Here is a 22,068-nt window from a genome sequence, read left to right as displayed (position 1 = left end):
TTTCAGGATGATTTTCTCTTGTTTTGTTTTTGTTTTTGTTTTTCTAGGCATTTGATAGTACCTCATTCCTATAGATTTCTGATCCATTTTGAGGTAGTTTTTATATATGATATGAGGTAACCGTTGGTCTTTTTTTTTTTTTTTCCTCATCATGATATCTGGTTGTTCCAGTACTGTTTGAAAAAATGATTTTGTGTCTATTGAATTGCCTTGGAATCTTTGTAGACCATCCACTGATGATATAATTGTGGATTACCTCCCCAGTCATTGACCCAGGATATATAATGTACATTTTAATTTTATTAATTTATTTTTGAATTATTCTATTTATTTTAGTTCAACATGCCACCTGCCAGCCCCATTATGCACATTTTAAAAATAATTTTTTCTTTTATTTATTATTATTATTATTATTATTATTATTAAATTTTATTATAGGGCAGGTACACTCACCAGAGAGAGAGAAAGAAAGTGAGAAAGCAAGCCACCAGGTCCAGGACTTCAACTGTAGTCAGCCATGTGGGGATCCACAGCCTTATCCACCACGCCACCTGCTGGTCCTGATAATGCACATTTTTAATTACTTCAAGTCAGCTTCTTCCTCTGTATTTGAAATGATGGTCATTGGTTTCCCATTTTCCAGCCAGCCTGGACCAATAAAAGGCAATGGCAGAGGGGTGATGTATGCTAATTTGCTAAAGAGGAGCGAGTGTGGGGACGGCATGCCCAGTACCTTCAGCCTTCTGTCTATGTATTTATCATTGGGACAGAATGCAGAGCTCTCTAAATCTCAGAGTTTGCTCCTAAATAATAACATTTAAAAATATTAAATATCTGATGCATACTTTCTATATGCTGGAATCATCCTAGATGATGTACTTATTTAATCCTCTGAAAAGTCCTTTGAGGTGGGTACTATTACTGTCATCTCTCTCTCTTTTTTTGTTTCGTTTAGTTTCGTTTTGCTATAGGGCCTGTACAGAGACAGAGAGAGAAATAGAGAGAAGGAAAATGAGAAAGCACCCCTCCCCTCCGGGGGACTGCCATGCTGCAATCCCTTCTCCATTCTCCTCCTGGGTTTTTGAGCATGCATGCACACGTGCCCAGCATGTTTTTCAAGCTGCTGGGTCTGGGACTCAAACTGCATAGCTGGTTATATGGGATCCAGCTGCCTCAATCACCATGACATCTGACTTCGTTATCTCTTTTTTTTTTTAAGTGAGGAAATTGAGGCACAGAGAGCGTAAGTATGTTGAGTCATCTGGCAGGAGGGGGGAACTGGAGTGCCATCTGAGCTGTCTGGCTCCAGCACTAATACCCTAACTATTACTTCTTCACTCCCAGAGACTACAGAGGCCTTCTGATTCTCAGTGGTTGCACTGCTTGACATAACGATTCACCCTTTTAAAAAATCGGGGTGTCCCTTGTCTATCTCATTCAATAACTGTTATCTTTTCACAGAGAAAGAGACAGAAAGGTTGGCAGGCAGGAACTATTGATAGCTCTCGGTGTTGGTAGAAAACCAGGGCATAAGAGTTACCCCAGCAGCCGTGCCATTTGGGGCACAGTCATTTCAGAGCCCATGCTGTATTCTGTAAAAGCAGTGACCGGAGTGAGGTGATACATTTCCTAGCTCTGAGGCATATTGTATATATTAATATTATATATTTACATAGGAATGTATGTTTATATATTAGTGTTTCCTAGGGTTTGGTAGCTTACCATCAAACTTTCAATGTCCTCAAAATAACAAACATTGTCTCAAAATTATCTTCCTTAGCTTCCAGTGTCTTATTACTTAAAATAGTTAACAGATTTTTTTTTTTTAACTGAACAAGGGATCTGGTAGTCTTGGATATTGTTGAATATTTGACTTGCCCCTCAAGTAGTGAGGGATGCTTTCTGTTGAAAAAGCGAATAACGGAAACTATCACCTCCCATGCTTTTTCATCAAAAGATCATTACCAATGCATTTTCTGATGTATTGTGCTAAGATTCCACTAGACACATGAGAGTGTGCGGGTGTGGGCTGATGTCAAGGAAAGCGTCATGCTATTTGGGGCATGTGCTACCATGTGTTTGTGCGGTAGATGTGTTGAGTTGTGAAAGGACCCCATTATATTTGGGACTTTATTTTAAAGTAGATGAGAAGGTAAAGAAACTTGCTCAAAACTATCACTACAATAAATGTGAAGAACAGTCCCACTGATTTTGATTAAGTTGCTTTCTTAGCTTTAGAAGTTGATGTTGTATATTGTATTTCAGCATAATGTGAATTAAATCGAACAATTTACTATGATCTTTAGCGATTTCATTGACAGCTGGTTATAAAATTAAATGATTTCAGAGAAATTTCACCAAGAAAATTTCATTAAGGAAAATGTGTCTAAACTCTGGTACTTCTTTTTAGGCAAACTATTGAAATGTCTAGATTCCTTGTTGAATAAGCAACTTTTGCTTGCCCTTTGAGACTGATTTCTGTGTGTGTGTGTGTGTTTAGTACTAGCAGGGAAGGTTGCTTTAACTTAGGTTGATATTTTTTAAAAGACAACGATAGCATTAAAAAGTCATTTAATGAATTAGGTTTAGCTAATTTGATTTAGGTTTTATTCAAACTCCTCACTGTAATAATATTTGACAGCTGTTTGTTGACTTACACTGGATGTTAAACACTGCGTTAAATGTGGGTGTATAAGGCAGAAGAAAGCATGCGGGGGTTCCTGCCTTCTAGAAGCTAGCAGTCTATGTCTTTGAGGGAGACTCATGGTATCTGCCATTTATTGAGTTCTTCTGTGTGCTACACACTCTGGCTTACACATTTTTACTTCTAATCTTTACTACAGTTCTGCAAGGAAAATGCTATTTTTCCCAATTTACAGATGAAAAAACAGATATTTAGAGAGATTAAGAAATTTGCCAAAGCCCACACGGTTAAATCAAAGTGTATAGTTGATAAATATATTGGGTATTCAGGAAAGTCATGACACATTTTTGCATAGAAAAACACATGATCACTTTCACAACCTAGTAAATCACAGTGGTCATAAAGACCAAGAATTTTCTTCAGGAAACTTTAAAAAAAAATTTTTTTTTTTAAGAGGTTTTTGCTATAGGGTGCGTGCGCTCGCCAGACAGACAGAGACAGAAAGACAGAAAGCGAGAAATCACCCCCCAGGGGGATGGGCATGCCGCAATCCCTCCTCCTCCATTCTCCTCTTGGGATCTTGGGCAGGCACGCGCACATACCCAGTGTGAGTTTTAAGCCACCAGGTCTGGGACTCGAACCGTGGTCAACTATATGGGAGTCCAGCGACATAGCCATTATGCTAACTGCTGGTCGCTCTTCAGGAAACTTTTAAACTCCTTTTTACTCTTAACTTTTAAATAAGTTAAGTGATGGAATGGAGTTTTTAGAAAAATCATGTGTGTGTGTGTGTAAGTGTGTGTAGATAGGTAGATAGGAGTCGTAGTAGAACTCAAAGTGGAAGAATTTGCTTCGTCTGCCCTGTGACTTTATAAAGTTTGCTAACAATGGTCTGTGGTGTAGGAATGAAAGAACACCAAGATCTTCGTGATTTAATACCATAAAAGTTTATTTCTTGCTAATACAATCTTGCTGCATGTCTACAGCATTTTCTTCCTATCAGTGACTCAGAAATCCAGGGTCCCTCCATTGTGTGATATTACCATCTGTACATGTGGCTTCCAGTGCCACTTCTGCAGAGGAAGGAAGACCATGGAAATGGCCCTAACTCATAAATACTTTGACCTGGAAGTGATAAGCGTCACCTCTGCTCATGTTTTATTGGCTTTAACTCATTACATGACCAACCTACCTGCTAGAGACCTGAGGTGTTAGGTCCCTCATTAGCCCTCCCAGGTGCTCAGGAATTAAAAAGTCCCATATACCTCCACTTGTATGTCACAGTTCAAACTCAGGCATGTTATTTATAGAATTAACATAATTTGCAGAGAATCTGGAAATGAAAGTAAAGAATGGTTATTTGCCATTTTCTGATATGTATATGATTATTAGTCCAGTGATTTTACACTCACTGATAGCCTGAAACTGGAAGTTACCTGGGATCTGAACCCTATTCAACATGACTGGTAACTGGAGGTCCATTTCCCCCTCATGAACTTAAGGAATTAAAAATCTTAAAAATGATAATTCAGGTATTAAATTGGAATATGGCCTCTCTTGTAATTAATGCACCTAATTTTTTTATGCTTATCTGATTTTTTTTTTAAAGAGATTTTTGCTATAGGGCATGTGCACTCGCCAAAGATACAGAGAGACAGAAAGCAAGAAATCACACCCCCAGGGAAGACGGCCATGACACAATCCCTTCTCTTCCCTTCTCCTCTCAGGATTTTGGGCACACACACACACACATGTCCAGCATGTTTCAAGCCGCCATGTTTGGGACTCAAACCGTGGTCTACTACATGGGAGTCCAGTGACATACGTCAACTGTTGGTCCCTACTAATGTGTTTTTGCATCCAGCAAAATTTTGGAAAATTCCTAGCATGTCCATTTTGCACTTTAGAAAGCTTTAGGGTTCTCTATGTATTTTCTAATTTGATAAGATTGGATGACTCATTATTCAGATTCCTAAAGGTCATTTGCCGACCTTGTGCATAGAACGACTTTGGAAGTCCGAGACCTGTTAAAGTTGTCCCTCCACTTCCCAGCGCTGTTCAACACTGTTGATCATTCTTGCCTCTTGAAACTGCTCTTGGTTCCTTGTCCACTGATTCAGTATCATGTACATCCTGAAGGCTTTCAAATAGCTTTCCTAGCACAGCCCTCTCTTCTGACCCCCTAATCTTTATATCCAACTGCCTTTTTGACTTTGCATAGCCAACATCGAACTTGCAATCTTTCTTCCTTTGTGTTTTCACCTTAATCAGTGGCATTATCGCTGGGCACTCATGCATCTTTAATCCCAGCTGCAGGGGAGTTCAGGAGCTCTAAGCTGTAGTACACTGTGTTGATTGGGTGTCGCACTGAGTTCAGCATCCATACGGTGACCTCCTGGGAGTGGGGGACCATGACGTTGCCCAAGAAGAAGTGAACTGGCCCAGGGATCAGAAATGGAGTAGGTCAAAACTTTAAAACTGATCAGCAGTGAAATTATGCCAGTGAACAGCCCCTGCACTCTAGCCCAAGCCTGGGTAACATGAAAACACCTTGTCTCTTAAACAAAAGGGGGTGGGGGAAGAAATGACATTTTCATCTGGCTGCTCACAACAACCAGGATTTGTTCCCTCAGCATCCTACTTTCTCCTCATCCCCATTTAATTCATAGTCTTTTCAATTCTTTCCTTTTCACATCGCCCGTCCCCTCCAGTTTTTGTTGTAGGGTGTGTGCACTCGCTGGAGGGAGACCAAGACAGTGAAAGGGAAAGTGAGAACTTACCCTCCAGGAGGATGGCCACGCCTCAGTCTTTTCTCCTCCATTCTCCTAGGACTTGGGGCACCCACACATACTTGCCCTGTGTGATTTTTAAGTCACTAGGTCAGGGACTCCATGCGGGAGCCCAGTGCCTTCACTACCAGACTGCCCGGGGCCCCGCTTTTTACATTCTAGTATCTATGAACACCATCCTTTCCTCCGTTCTGCTTTACCACACCGGCCTCGCTCTTGCTGTCTCTGCCTGCAATACTGCTCTATCTGCCTTTGTACACTGGACTAGAGATGGGCTTTTCAAAATGCAAATCTGCTCATGCTGCCTCCTCACTTAAATACCACTGCTCTTAGAATTAACATCTACACCTTTACCAGATTTCCAAGGCACAGCAGTCGGCTTCTCATTTGCCTCTCCCAGCCCTCTCCCACTTCTTGTATCGGGCTCTGGGCTCTGGGCTCTGGAAGTCTGATGTGCTCCCTCCCTACTCAGGACCTTTGCACATGATGGTCCATGCTCCAAAACTGAGCTGTGCAATGTTATGAAATAAAACTAAAGATTATTTTCTCCATCTCATGAACTAGTAATACATTTTAAGGGTACATGTGGTGATTGGCTACCATGTTGGACAGTGAAGGTATAGAACATCGCCATCATTATATCAAGTTCTATTGGATGTTGCTGTTCTGGAACATTCGTTATGAGGCAAGCAGGTTGCAGAGTGGTTAAGGGACTGGACCCCCACATGAATGACTGCAGTTCAAATCCCAGACCCTGCAGCTTGAAACTCACACCAGGTGTGTATGTGTGTACATGCCCAAAATCCTGAGAGGACAATGGAGGAGAAGGGATTGCAGTATGGCCATCCCTCCTGGGGGAGGAGGGTGATATCTTGCTCGCTGTTTCTCTATCTCTGGCCAGCACACATGCTCTATGGCAAAACTCTCTTTAAAAAAAAAAAAAGAAAGAAAAAAGATTCTTTACCACCATTTGTACTCTGCATGACATCCTAAGAGAAGCCCTCTTTTTTCCCCCAATTCCTACTACAGGCAGTTTCCTTCGTATTTAAGACCACTGACCAAAGAGCATCATGAACACATCAGAAGTAAAAATTATACTTACTTAGCCTGCTTCCAAAAGGGGTCCTGTGAGCATCTCAGTCAGTGAGAGTCAGTCGAGAGGAGATCTTTGTAGTGTTTGGCCTTGTGCTGGGTGAATTAGGGTGGGTTTATGGAGTGTCAACCAGCTCTGGATTAGATACCATCAAGAGATAGAGCCACCCAGGAACTGAGTATCTCAAGAATCATTGTTTGGGGGATGGGGCAAACATAGCAGAATGAAGATGTTTTTGCAAAGAAAGCCACAGTCCCTCAGGAGGACACATCACTCATTTCTGTAGCTGTGTTATTGTCTTCTGGGGCTCTGCTGGAAACTGTGCTATCTCCGGTCGGCCTTGTCTGCATTCCCTGGGAACACTGCACTCTGCTAGGAAGTCGGAGGTCGACTGTCAGTGGTGCCCGTTTTTGCTTTCTCAACTGTAGTGTGCCATCGTGAAACTGCAGCTGTTCTCAGAGTGCTTGCGGTTTTTTCAGATGAATGATTATTTCATTAATATTGTTTCATGCTAGACCAGAAGCTGCATGAGAGTAAAGACCTCTTTTTTTGTTGACTATGGTATCCACAGTGTCTGGCACAGTGCTTGATGTGAAGTAGATGTTCACTAAATATTTATTTAGAGAGTGAATGAATTTATGATAGGACCTTAAAAAATTAGTGGTTCAGCAAAGGTATGGAATTGTTCATCTAGATCTGATTTCTCCACTGTTAAAGGATCATTGTCTTTTTGCCAAATGGTAGATTCTTAGATGTCTCCTGTCCCCACCCAAGAAGAAACCTAGAATTTTAATATTCAAGATTTAAATATGTTTATAGTTGTTTGACATCTAAGGTCCTTTAAGGATAATCTCATATCTATCTATATATAAATTTTTTTTTTCACTATTTTGAGCTTAAAAATGATAGTAAAGAATCACAGCAAGGTATAGCATTGTTGATTGTCTAACTGCCATTTGGCATCCTTTGAACAGTATTATTTTCTTTTTTTTTTAAAAGAATTATTTTATTTAACTTTATTTATTATTATTATCATTATTATTTTCCAGTTTGATCACAGAGAGACAGAGAGAGAGAGAGAGGAAGTGAGAAAGCAAGCCACCAGGTCCGAGACTTGAACCGTGGTTGGCCATGAGGGAGTCCACCGTCCCTATCCACCATGCCACCTGCTGGCCCCAAGAACAGTATTATTTTCTAAGGGATTGTATAAACTTGGTCATTGTAGCCAGAATGACCCAAACACTTTGGCTCTAATTCTCAGTACTAAATCGTTTAGGGCCATCTAACCCATCAAATGATCAGATCTCATCTAAAGGACTGTGATGTTTTCCTGGTAGATCATTTAGTATTTTTAAAATTATAACAATAACATAACAGAATTAAAGAAAACATTGTGAGCTTGGAAAAAATAGTAAATATCCATATCCGTAACATATGTACTGCTTTTATTTTTCCACCGTTCTTGTCCATGTGAACTCGTGCATTTGAGTAGGCGTCCGTATTTTAGTCAGCACACAGTGGACAGTATTTTTGAGTTTGAACACTCCTAGTACCATACCTTCTCACATTACCTGGGGGGTTAGAACCTTAGAATTTACAAGTTCAGTGTGTTTTCTAGGCTTAGCCGCTCCTCAGGCTGCAGAGCTCTGTGACACGCACAATACATTCATTCGGGCCCTTTGTACTAATGCTGGGTTAACCATGCTTGTTATGGATTACTGCATATTCTTTCAAATAAAGGCCTTCAAAATGCATTTATTCTGGCTCAAAGTCACTATCTTAAATGCTAAAAACAAAAACAAAAACAAAACAACTACCCTTCTACTCCAAAATATCCTAATTCCTAAATATAGTAAGTGTGTATGCCTTTCTCTTAATAGTACTGTTCAACAGAACCTTCTGCAATGATGAAAAATTAATTTTGTGCTAGCCAATGTGGTATGTGGCACTAGCCGCATGTAGCAATTTAGTACTTGACATGTGGCTAATTGACTAGGAGATGGAATGTTTAACTTGACTTCGTTCTAATCAACCTAAAGTTGAATAGAACATGTGGCTAGTGCTACTATCTTCACCAGCAAAGACTTAGATTTTCAGCTCCCTCCATTATAATCAGGCCAAGTCAGTGTGATTTGCCACATATACACACCATATTTGTATCTATCATTTTTTTTTTCTTTTTAATTGCCAGAAGGCACATGCTTTGCTGGAGAGAGATACAGAAACAGAGAGAAAGAGTGAGAGAAAGAAAGAGTACAACACTTCCCCTTCCCCCAAGTGGGATGTGGTCACTCCACAATCTTTTCTCCTTCATTTCTCCATCCTGGAGGGATTTGGGGCATCTGCGCCATGTGACAAGTGTGTTTTTCCAGGCTCCAGGCCTGGGATTCAAACTGCTGTTGACCGCATGGTATGTGACGTCCTTAACCACTAGTCTACAGGCTGACCCAGTGTCCCTCATTTTGTACTGACTTATGTTGATCCTCTCTCACCCGGATTGCCTTTTCTTAGTTCTTTTAATTGAGCCAGGTTATCTTTAGTTTCTAAAGGTCAAAGTGAAGCTCATAATCTCTGTAAAATCTCCCTATAATTTTGCTGACCTTCTTTTCCTGGCAGTGCCTACTCTGTGCTTTTCTCTTCTGGACACATGACTAAATGAATGAATGAATGATTCGACGTAGGCTTTCTTACATCATTATTTGCTGTATTTTAGTTTCTTCTGTCGTTGTTTTCATGAGAACTTACTCCATCCCCTCAACTGCTTTTTATCTCTCTGAGGCCAAGACAGCATCTCATATCATTTCTGTATTTTGTCTGGCATCAAGCAGATGGTGAAGCCCCAGGAAATTCCCATTGAGTGGATAGGGGATTGCCTGATGATTGCAAAAGAAACACAAATCTGTACTTTGGTCCTCTGTCATGATTATTCAGCCAGTCAACAAGTATTTGTACGATGTTCACAGGATTCTTTTGAGTAAGCTTTGAAGGGAAGACCACCTTCTGAGATTCAGGGAATTTATAACAAGGACAAAAAGAGGAATCATGACTATATATGTAGGAACTACAATATCAGGGTATGCTGAATTCTAGGATGATGGTTAGGGGTGGTGAAGAAAGTTTGGAAAAGCTGGATGAAACCATTTCCTGAGAAAGGAAATGCTGGTGGAAGAAGAGAACTTTATGGCATGAAAATGAGAGACACCAAGTTTGGTTCTTAGAAAGAAACTTGAAGAAAGTTCACAGTGGAAGAATCAGGTGTGTGTGGTCAACCAGGTGCTTTTTCTTCACTATATATAAATTATATTTATTTTTCGGATTAAGAGTTAGGACTTCTGAGCAGCTAATTTTGAAAAGGTTCTAAAATACAGCAAAGTGTATTCTGTTTATACTATATATACAACAGCTGGACATCTCTGGAACCAGGCTTCTTCACTTGTAATACTAAACAGTTTTCTCCAAAACACTATACTTAAAATATTGTGATAATAAAGCTCTTTGGAGGAAGGCTCTGAGTATGGCCAAGGTGTTTCTATAAAATAGTATTTAAGGCCCATGCACAGGGTTCACTATATACTATGTACCAAGCACTGTTCTTAGTACTTTATTAATCCATTCACTCCTCTCATCATTATAAGTAGACATTTTACAGATGGAGGAAACCTGGTTTTTATTTCCTTTTGCACAGTAGCAAATAAATTTGACCCTAGACAGTGTTGCTCCAGAAACCATGCCTCTAACTGCTCTGCGATATTGCTTTTCACAACATTTTGCACATTGCTATGTGGCCTCTGTGCGGTTCATGTTCCGTTAATTCAGACTTCGACTTTTGAAGTAAGCGTTGGAGATCGTGGAAAACGGAAAAGATGTTTTATGTGTTCCAAGAACCGGTTTACAGCTCCTGCAAATGCATTAGGAATATCTGCAGACATGTGACTCACCAACAGCGCCCCAAACTATTTTCAGTTGAGGGTAGTTCTCAGTGTTGAGGTGACACATGAGGTCTGTGAAGAAATGGTAACTATCAGGTCGTCGGTAAAATCATGACGCATTTTTGCATAGAAAAAACATTGAAATATGCGTCCTGACTTTTCTGATGACTCAATATTTGAACTATATTTGGGAACATAATAATAAAAATATAATATTACTTTTGAAGGAACAAACAATACATTTCTGTGTCTCTTTTTAAAATACTGATTTACCTATTTGTTTTAATTTTGATGACTTTGAAATTTTGCAGAAATTTCGGAGTGCTTCAGTTGGAGCTGAGGAGTACATGTACGACCAGACAGCAAGGTAGGTTACCGGGAGATAACATCTCAAAAGATGGATTATCTGATTCTCTTTTGGGGACACATCCAAGTTATACTTTTAGGCCTTTTGTGGGGGGGGGGGATAAATTTATAGACAAATCTGATTTCCTTTGTCTTCAATTTTCTTCTTTATACAAATGACTGCTACATCAGTATTTTTGGTCTTGACTAATTTTCTTGGGCCTGTTCCCTTTCTACTTCTTTCTGTTGTCTGCACATCCCTTCTTAGATATTCCTCTGAACCTCAAACTCATATGCTTCCAACCCAACAGGTGGAAAGTGGAGCTCTTTGCCTTTCTTTTTTCTCTTCTTTCTCACCCTCTCCACTTGTTTTACACCTGGCCTTCTGCTTTTATTCTCTATTGTGGTTAATAACATAGCTAACTATTTTCTTAGCGCCCCCAACTAAAGGTGTAGGAGTCTGCCTTCCTTCTTGTTAAATGTTTTCAGTACTTGCTAAGCGCTAAATTCACCTCTTCTACCTGTTATCTTCTTTCCAACTTACTCTTTTTTTTTTTTTTTTTTTAAAGAGAGATTTTTGCTATAGGGCATGTGCTCTTACCAGAGAGACAGGGAGAGCCAGAGAGATACAAAGTGAGAAACCATCCCCCCCAGGGGATATGGCCATACCACAATCCGTTCTCCTCCATTCTCTTCTCGGGATTTTGAGCATGCACACACACGTGCCTGGCATGAGTTTTAAGCTGCCGGGTCCAGGACTCAAACTACGATCAACTACGCTGGTCCCTCCAATTTACTCTTGAAAACTTTCTCCTGAATTGTTGCAATACAACTGATCCCTTGCCAAGCTCTTGTCTCCCTTTGTTCCACTCTGCACAGCTACCATGCACTCAGTGCCTCCCATGTACGAGCAGTGTGACCAGGCTTGGGGATAAGATATGGCCTCTCCTTACAAGAGGGCCTTAGGCTTTTGGAGGAAACAATGTGATAGCAGATGAATTGCAGTATTTTGCTAAGTGGTGAGTCCTGCTATAGACATGCACAACCAGAGAGCTGAGTGGACTCCGTACCTCAGTGTGTGCTGGGGAGAGGGGGTGAGTGTGAGGCAGGGGGCATGTTTTCACAGGAAGTGACATTGAGCTAAATCTTGGAACAGTAGATGATTGCTGGGATAAGAAGGGAGATGAAGAACATTTGAGGTAGAGGAGTCATGTTTAAAGACCTCAGTCTTGATTGTACCTAAAGACAAGAGAGAATAAGGAATTCATCTCTCCTACTTAAAAAAATCACTAGTGATGTCACCATTTCAGAGAGAATCAAACACAATCCTTAGGAAGGTAGTCAGAGTGGTCGCCATATGGCTTCCAGCATTGCAGGGCATTAGTGTTACCACTCTACCATGGCGGCTGGGCTTCTTCCTGTATTTAAAGCAGTCTGTGCCCTGGACAAGGTGCAAGCTGCTGGCCTATGGGATTTTTTTTTTCTTTTATGTTTTTGACACAGGGTGCATGTGCTTGCCAGGGAGAGACAGAGATGATGAGAGGGAAAGTGAGAAACCACACTGCATCCCTACTCCATTCTCCTCCTGGAATTTTGGTCATGTACCCACACATGCCTGGCATGATTTTTCAAGCCCCCAGGTCTAGGACTTGAATTACTGTCAGCCATATGGAATCCAGAGCTTTAACCACCATGCCAACTGCTGGCCCCAGCCTATGTGATTTTTAATATCTTACCCAGGTCTAAAATGTTATGCTTCAATAGTACTATATCAAAATTGCTTTCTTAAGCAAAATGACAATTAAATTGGTTCTGTCGTGAATGATTTATTTCCCATCTTTTCTAAGACACATATTTTGAAATTTTCTTAGTTTGCTAACTTAAGATTTTTTTTAACCATATAAAAGGAATATTATTTTGTCCTTTAAATTTTTTTTGCTGAAAAGTTTAAAAAAATTACAGACCTATTTAATGTAGAGTCCCTGTAATTATGTAAACAGGCCATTTTAGGAGATGAACTTTGAGAGTCATCTTTGCTCCCAGTCTTTTATTTTGCCGAGGACATGTATGCTCACCAGAAAGAAACAGAGGAAGCGAGAAAGCACCACCTATGGGGCATGGTCACACAGCAATCCCATCTCCTCCATTTCTCCTTTTGGGACTGGGGACATGCATGCTCATGCACATGGTGTTTGTGAAGCTGCTAGGGCTGAATATTGAACTACTTAGTTGGCCACGTATGTGGATCCCAGCTGCCTAATCACCATGCCAGAAGGTGGCCTGCTCTCAGTCTTTCAAAGACTATGAAGTAAAAGAGATGAAAAAATAGACCCAAAGCAGAGTTTCTGATGATTCAGCCAATGTCCACGTAGAGGCTGGACAGGAGCACAGTGGTAGAACAGGACCCTCTGGGAGGCTGACTCGCATGGGAGAAGGGTTCCAGGTTTGTACCCAGAGACCTCCCTGAGTACCCCAGCACGAGATTGCCCATAACCCGGGGCTGGCAAAGGCTAGAGGTGGATCAGGGTGAGAAGACCCTATTGGGAGTTCTATCTCTGCCTCGCTCCCTCTTTGTCACCCTCATTCATGGAAGAAATTAACAAACAAAAAGACAATCACACAGGTTTCCAGAGTGGCTGCAACATTCAAAAAGGAAATTACTGGATCACCACTGGGTGCCATCCTGCTATGTAGCAGAAATATTTCCGAACAAACATGTGAAACCAAAAAGACCGTACTTTATACTGTTGTGTCAATTTTAAATAGTTGATATATTCTTCCTTTAAGAAGTATTTATTTAATTTTATTTATTATTATTAATATACTTAATTTTGCTATAGGGCATGTGCACTCACTAGAGAGTGACAGAGAAAGGGAAAGAAGGAAAATGAGAAAGCAAGCCACCAGGACCAGGACTTGAACTGCAGTCTGCCGTGTGGGAGTCCAGCACCCCAATCACCAAGCCACCTACTGGCCCCAGTTGTTATATTCTTCACAGCTGGATCTGTGATTTTGGTTTGTCAGAGTTAGTATATTTTTAAAATATAAAGAAAACTATTTTGAAGACCAGCAGGTGGCATAGTGGTTAGGGCGCTGGACACTCCCACATGGCCGACAAGGGTTTGAGTCCTGAATCTGGTGGCTTGCTTTCTCACTTTGGCGTGGCTTGCTTTCTCACTTCCTCTCTCTCTCACTCTCAACCTCTGTCTCTCTCTGGTCAAATTAACAAATAAATGAATAAATAAAATAAAATAAAATAAATAATTATTTTTTTTAAAAAGAAAACTATTTTGAACAGAAATCTGTAGTTTTTTTTCTGTAATGAGATAGTAAATATTTTAGATATGGCAGGCTGTAGGCTCTAACACAACTAGTCAACTCTGCTGTATAGTGTGAACAGTCACAAGCAGTATGTGAACAAAATGAGTAGAGCTGTGTGCCAATAAAACTTTATTTATGAACAGGCAGTGAAATGGCCCATGGACCATGATTTGCAAACTCTGGATTCAGAGCAACCCTTTTGTGAGTTCTTTTGCAGACTTAAAAACCAAGAGACAATAAACAAAGAATAAAAGACAAAACCCACCCTATAAGAGAGTTGATTTCTTAGTAATGAATGTTTGACTTTTTGGTTTGCACATTTGGAAACATTTCAAAGTGTGTGATACAGTGATTTGTATTATCTAGGTTAGGCAAGCAGGTTAGGTATATGCATGAACTGGACAAAGTGTTTGCCCACTTGGTTTGTTGTTAGGATAAAAGTGGCCAGTTCTTTCCATTCCTCAGCTGCAGACAGTACCTGATTGTCAGCTGAGGTCTGCTGGAGAGGTTCTCCCAGCACAGACTTGCACAATGGCTACAGCATGTACTTTCAGCCCTCCCAAACCATCTGGTTTATGGGCCATTGTTGGAAATGTCATATACATTATACCGGCAATGACCTTTGGTCTGGTCTCATCTCTTTTGCCATATGCTGTGTTTTGTCTCTGAAGTAGAGTACACAGTGGTTAATATTCATACAAAAGCGCTACTGTCGTGACACAGTGCCATGTGAAATCTCCACAGGAGTGAGTCTGACCGCTGTTTGTTTTCTGTTTGCAGTGGCACGTTTCAGTACACCCTGGAAGCTACCAAGTCTCTCCGTCAGAAGCAGGGGGAGGGCCCCATGACCTACCTCAACAAAGGACAGTTCTATGCCATAACACTCAGCGAGACTGGAGACAACAAGTGCTTCCGACACCCAATCAGCAAAGTCAGGGTATGGGCCCCATTTCTCCAATCTAGTACAGAGGATCAGATGACTACAATAACTACCTCACAGCCTGGTGGAACGGCATGGAAAAAGTGACAAAATAAATAACTCTAGCACAAATGTCAGACAGTTTGGACAAGAGAACTTATTGGCTTGTAGTTTATCATTTTAATCGGTAACCAATAAACCCTGGGGGAGGGATGTGGTTGGAACATGCTTTCTCACTGTACCTAAGGAATTTTCCCTGCTTCGTTCACTGCCTATAGGCAACCTGGCTGTTTTTAATCATTGATCTTCAGTTTTCAAGTAAGTAGCATAAGTCAGAACAGAAACGTGGATGAGAGCGAGCTTGTTGCTCTTCCGGAAAGGAGAATGTAGATTATTTTGAGTGGCTGGGGCCCTTTGCAACTTTGTTTAAAAGCCTCCTCCAGCCCAGGACCAGCTCAGGACCCAAGGCAGGAGGCACGATTCCCACCAGGAATTACTTGGAGGAATTGCAGATCCATGAGCATTAGTCCTGTTTGTGGGTGATGAAACTGGGGTCCTTTCTCTGCTCTGGAAGCCTGCTGGCTTCTGGCATTCTTGCTAACTCCAAGAAGGAAGGAGACTGGTAATCTCTCTACCAACAAGGAAAGTTACAGCAGGGTCCTAAAAAAAGGCTGAAGCACTTTCCCAGCCTGTTGTGCAGTGAGTTTTCTTGCTGTGGCCCTGGTGCCCAACCCACCTTATTTTATCCATAGCTACTTCCTCCTGAGCCCTTTAGACCATAAGGATGCCATGTGCTTCTAGAATATAATGCAGCCCATTTACCCCTGTGATACACGGGGCTAAGGTCCACCCAAGGCTGAGCCATTGCAGAGGAAAGGTGCCCTGTGGTCAAGCTTGTGAGGACACACCACAACAAGAGTCACAAAATAGCAACTGATGTCACTGAGTATCTTCTCTACACTGGGTACCCTAAGTCTAGTAATTCACTGAAACTAACAATGACCTGGTGGAAAAAGCACTACTGTTTTTATAATATGACAGTTAAGGAACGCATCCAGAAGGTAGGGACTGGCCAAGTTCCCTCTCATAGCTAGCATGTGTGGGAACCAGGATGTATCCCAGGCTGTCCGTACTGAACCTAGCTCTCTTAAGCACTAAGGTGTGCCGATTAAGTAGCGTGGAGAGCTGGAAGGCAGAGAAATTTTCGACTAGGGTCCCTCTTTGCATATATATCCTAGGATTTACGCCTACCTGCCTCACATGTGGCTGTCTGGTAAGAAGCTGCTGAATAATTTTTTTTTTCTAAAGTCTTTTCAATCTAGAGTAAAATTTATATACATCCTCTTAACAACACCATTACCATCACTCAAAAAATGATGGATGGTTTGCATTCTAAGGCCATGATAGCAGTTTGGAGTGTAATAGCTTTTTCAAAAATTCCACTTCTCTGGGGTCTTAGAAATAATTTCAGATGAAATTTTATTTTGTGATGCTCCATTTCTGCTAACGGAGGAGCCCCCTGTTCTCAAGGACTTCAAACGTATACTCTCAGATAGTAAGTTGGCGCTTCTCAGAGCGCCTCTTGCTTACTCTCTTTGGCTCTGGGGTAGCAAGCGTTTGGAGGAAAGAGAAGCACTTGTGAATAATCAGCATTAATTTCTGAGAACGATGCTTCATCCCAAGTCAGAGCGTGTAAGCCTTGGTAGTAACAGTTTCAGATTGCTTTTTTTTTTTTTTTTAATCACTGGTGAAATTTCCATACCAAGAAGATGCCATTATTTATATCATTTAGTCATTGGCTACAAAAGTTACTTTAAATTTTACTTTTATTTGGGGTCCATACATAAACATCAGGAAGCCACAAAATCAACTTTTACACATAAATAGTAAAGTTTGAGGAAGTAGAAGAGGGACAAGTGTTCCCTTTGTTGTCACTTAGCCATATTGCTCATGGATGTGAATCATATGCATGTGTATTTCTAAATGAGCTTTTCTAACAAACATTGCTTTCTTGTGTAAAAAATTTAGGAAGGAGCTAGGTTTTGAACTGACGCCACCAGCATGCATTTGCTGTCTGTTATCTCTCAGGCTCTAGGGCCACTGAGATGAACAGTGGGCATATTCTTGTTAAGTTTGAAGTTAATGAGAAGACATTATCATCGGCAGATAGCTGTAAATAAGTAGACTATAAATAATGTGTCAGCTGCTAAAAGGAGACTTTTTTTTTGGAGAGGTTTTTGCTATAGGGCACATGCGCTCACCAGAAAGACAGAGAGAGAAAGACAGAAAGCAAGAAATCACCCCCCAGTGGGGATGGCCACACCACAATCCCTTCTCCTCCTTTCTCCTCTCGGGATCATGCATGCACACCCGCCCGCCGTGAGTTTAAGCCACCAGATCCGGGACTCAAACCGTGGTCAACTACGTGGGAGTCCAGCGACATAGCCATTACGCCAACTGCTGGTCCCAAAAGGAGACATTCTTAAGGACTTAGAGTCGATGAAATATTCTTCTGGAATAGTAAGGAAGAATTTTGGATATAGAGTGAGATACTGGAATTAAAATTTGTTTGTTCCCCCTCCCTGAGGGACTGATTTTGGTATCTCCTCATTCATAAAGATTAGGGAATCAATTTGTGTTTAGTTTAATGAGACTGTTTGCAATTTAGAACAGAAAGAAGTTTCGAATTCTTAGTTCTATAAGATACAATTAGTTTCCCAATCTCATTTAAAGTATAACCACGTTGTATTTAAATAGATAATATCATTAGTTGCCCTTGAATTTTTCGGTGTATAAAATATTCGTAGTTTATTTCTGCATTCATCAGTATGAATTTGACTTTTAGCATTTTTCTCGATTCCTTACTATTTTTCTCATTACCTCTGAGATCCTAGCCCAAGGCACTGAAGGTAAAAACGGATGTTTGATTCTTTACAAATGGAACCAAATTCTGTGTTTAAAGAGATGCTATTTCAAAAGTGTGCTTGTTTACAATACAGGAAAAATAATTTCTGTTGCTATTTCTGAGACCTGAAAAAATACATTTGCTGGTAATTGGTTAGTCTGGTTGTTTATGACCTCATGGTACAACTGGTATAAAATCCTTTTAAAGTGTATTTATTATTATTTTTTAATTTGACCAGAGAGAAAGAGAAAGGGAAAGTGAGAAAGTGAGCTACCAGGTCTTGAAATGTGGAAGTCCAGTACCTTAACCACCACACCACCTGCTGACCCCTAGGTCCCTTTTTTATTCTCTGAGCTGTTGTTATTTTCCAGTAATTATTTTTAAAAGTAGCTTTATTTTAAAATAAAGTAAATAATACAGTTGAGCTTGTTTGAGCTTTTCTGAACAAAGCAGGCACGTTTCAGGAACACAGGCCGGGTAGAACTCTCAGAGCTAGAATGTGGCAGAAGTGGGCGAGGCACTGAGCAAAGAGTAAGCCCCTGGTTCTCCCTCCACAGAGCGTGGTGATGGTGGTCTTCAGTGAAGACAAAAACCGGGATGAGCAGCTGAAGTACTGGAAGTACTGGCACTCTCGGCAGCACACGGCCAAGCAGAGGGTCCTGGACATTGGTAAGCTACCCTGACCTCCTGCATGGTCTTTGATAAACCCAGGTGTTGTGTGAGGCCAAGAGGAGCCCAGCACAGCAGGCCAGCGAGGACCCACCAGCCCTCGTGCTGTGTCTGGTGCCAATCCATGCCGTTCTCCTGCGTTAGTGCATTTGGTACAAACCGGGCTGAGACATCAACATCGGGCCAAGTCAAGTGCTTTACCATTTCCCATTCCAGCAAAGTCAACTGTGACTCAGATGAGAAGAAAAGTATGCTTGGATTTGTAATGAACCCTTCCATTTCTAGCACGTTTCCATGCCCTCCCTGTTTGAGTTCAATAGCCGGTCAAAGGTTAGAGGCCAGATGAACTCTTGCCCTTCATGACATGAATAAACTCGAATCTTTGCAGCTCTAAGGCACTTGGCAAAGGTCATTTGACTTCATAAGACTATCTAGTCTCCTTCTAGTGTTCCATCCGCTCAGTGTAGGTCCCAGGCCATCAGGAGGAACTTTTCCTGCCAGTAACAAAGGAAAGAATCTGCCATGTGTTCATTGGAGCGTGAATATTCCTAAAGATGGTGTCTGTTCTCTAGAGGTCAATGGCTCCCTGGGCAGTACCTCGCTCAAGGTCCAGCTAGGAAGGCAGAGCCCCTGCCCAGCAGTTCAGTAGAGAAGATTCATTGCCAACGTTGAGAAGGCTGAAGGTGCAGTGAGGCAGACCAGCTGTTACCGGTAGGAGAACCAAAGGGAGGAGATAGTGGGTGTTAGAGGAGCCACCACCCGAAGAACTGGGACACAGAGGGAGCAGCTTTCTGCTGGGGGCAGGACCACTGAGGAATCTCTGCCACAGACACTCCCTCAATGCCAAGAGGGAGGAGAAATGCTCTGGCTTCTCCCAGCCTCCCAGTCTCTTGCCAGTGCCTCTCACTGGCCAAATTTGACCTGAAGCCATGGGACCCATGACCATAGAAAATGTAGTTTACAGGAATCAACCTCTGAGATACAGAGCAGAGTATGGGAAGTTAGGAAATAGATCCAAGTTTCCAAGGGCCACGAGATATGCTTTCTTACTTTCCTTCTCCTACTCTGTCTCTAGTAAGTGCATGTGCCCTTTGGCAAAGTAAAATCAAAAACTAAAACAACAAAAAACACAGACATTAATTGGTGTATTTCTAAGTAACTTTAACACTTTGCCTAGTCCTGTTTCCATAAGAAGTGAGTCAAAGTAAGTCATTTCTCACTTAGAAGCTTTATTACCCCATTTTGCAGACAAGAGGCTGGAGTCTGTGAGTGCAGGCAAAAGGAGGGTTTCCATTTGTTGGATGTCTATCAGAAGGTATCACTGAGTCATTAAAAGAATGCTTTCATTTTTAAGTGTATTTCACTCATAATAGAGAGCAGTTGCATGCACATGAGATATATATAGAGAGACGCCCCCTCAGCCAGGTCTTGTCCTGCCACAATCCCCTTTCCCTAGCCCTCTTAACTCTTTAGGATCCTAGGTGCCCATGTTCATTACTTGCCTGTTTTCAAGCTGCTTCGGGATCAGAACCCACCGTAGACCATGTGGCTGCCAGCACTGCAGGTCAGTTTGCTACTGATTATGCCACCAGTCTGGGCCAGAGCCATTAAAAGGATGTTGACTTTGATTTCTTACACATGGCAATGAGGGATTTTTCAGGCTTTCCATCTTACCCTGCTTGGACCCCTTGACCAATGGCAAAGAGTTTAGTGACTGTGGTAGGATTAAAGACTTACAAGAGAGCACATTAAAACTAATTATTGATTTGTCCTGCAAAACAGGTAAGCCACTCCCCAACCCCTAGCTTACACATGTGTGTACTCACACACCACACACACATCCTATTAACATATCTATCTAACAAGCAAATGAGACCTCAAGAGCTCACTGACCCTCCTCAGTCACTTGTCTTCATATAGTTAGTGAAAGATCTGGAGTAAGAACAGCCTTCCTAACTCAGTCCCATACGCTCAACGCCCAAGACCTACTGCCTAGGACAAGGGCTTGAGGGATACTTGCCTTAACCTGCTTCATAACCAATCTTTGTAGAGCAGAGAAACAATTTTATTTTATTTGAAAAGTTAGCTTATAATTATTACCCAAGAAAATGAGAAGAGCAATTAAATAGAAACATGGACTGGGTCCAAATAAGGCAAATAATGAAAGCCTTTTACCGGCATGCCTGTTGGTTTGACTTTGATATTGTTACAGGGTTTACTTTTCTGAGATCAGAGTGATTTCTTAGATCTTGTAAGACTTTGAATCTTACCTCTCCTCTTTGTCATCTCTTACCTGCTTTCAGACTTTTCTCCATCATCTAGCCCTACCCACATGTGCGAGTGCACACATATGCACACACATGGCCATGTGTGCCTTATCTTTGAGATCTGTGACTTACTAAGCAGCTCTGTGGCTATCTGGGCCACTTGCTATCAACCCAAGTCCAAGGCATTGGATCAGCTTCTTAGCTTCAAATACAACATGTTTTTGTTTTTTTTTTCTGAGCCTAATCTCTATCCCTAAGGTCAACCTGGCAAATGTTCACACAGAATGAGGAAATGTGCAGAAATCTCATGTAATGTATCCTTCTGCTAGATTTAAAAAGAAATCCAACCATGTGTTCCCCTGCCAGTAGGTTGTAAACACTGTTTTGCAATAAAAAGGCAGAGCTGGTGCTGTGATGACAGATACTTCTGTCTGTGCGTGTGTCATCATCCGTGGTAACTCTGGAGGCCATGTTGAGAAAGGTTGTGAGACTCCACCAGGAGTATCACTGAGGGTTATCAGTGCTTCACCAAGGGAGGAGGGAGACTGGAGAACACACTCACCGACTTAGGTTAAGAACCTTCTAATGGCCTAAAAAAAGAAAAAGAAGATGCAAAATTATTTTTACTTGTTAACAGGATTTCTTATTTGATATGTTTATTGTCACAGTCTCTTCAAAACAGACAAGATGTTTACTATAGTTTATAGATGATATGTTGCAATATGTTGCAATGAAAGAGATCTTTTACACTGTAACTGTACATCAGGGTTTCAAAACTGTCCTATCTGAAAAACATACTTAGAATCATGTGAATAAAAGAAAACGAAAACATTTGTGTGCGTGAGGGAAGATTAACGTCCTCAAAATGCGCTATGTCCATGTGGAGGATGCACATTCTTCCCAGCTCACTTAGATAGAGTGTTTTCTTGTTTTCCCCAACAGTAAGAATTCAAAATTATTTTTAAAAAAATGTAGTCTGGGTGGTGAGATTCTTGGTAGCTGCTAGTTCTGACATTTCTGAAGCCATTTCGAATATGTGGTTCTTGTCCTTCAGGTCATAAACTATTGGAGGGGGTGGGGAAGAAACATTAGCAGTTAGCTTTAGCTCCATGTAAATAAAACAAACAAGTAGAAGTGGATTCTGCTGCTTTTCAAAACACACAAACAAACCCCCCCCCCAATCTCCC

General features: G+C 41.3%; 1 protein-coding gene across 4 annotated transcripts in view; it reads left to right on the top strand.

The window, feature by feature from the left end:
• The window catches only part of GRHL2 (grainyhead like transcription factor 2), a 174,686-nt gene that overhangs the window by 60,682 nt on the left and 91,936 nt on the right, over positions 1 to 22,068 (top strand). For all 4 annotated transcript variants that reach the window (XM_027766238.1, XM_027766239.1, XM_027766237.1 and 1 more), the window contains exons 5-7: positions 10,767 to 10,822; positions 14,902 to 15,058; positions 18,503 to 18,614. In XM_027766238.1, the coding sequence (XP_027622039.1) occupies positions 10,767 to 10,822; positions 14,902 to 15,058; positions 18,503 to 18,614 (325 nt within the window). The remainder of the gene's footprint in view (positions 1 to 10,766; positions 10,823 to 14,901; positions 15,059 to 18,502; positions 18,615 to 22,068) is intronic.

Source organism: Tupaia chinensis, unplaced genomic scaffold (genome assembly GCF_000334495.1).
Source record: "Tupaia chinensis unplaced genomic scaffold, TupChi_1.0 Scaffold141538_1, whole genome shotgun sequence".
NCBI lineage: Eukaryota > Metazoa > Chordata > Mammalia > Scandentia > Tupaiidae > Tupaia > Tupaia belangeri.
The sequence above is the reverse complement of the archived record's forward strand: the minus strand, read 5'-3'. Positions and strand labels throughout refer to the sequence as shown.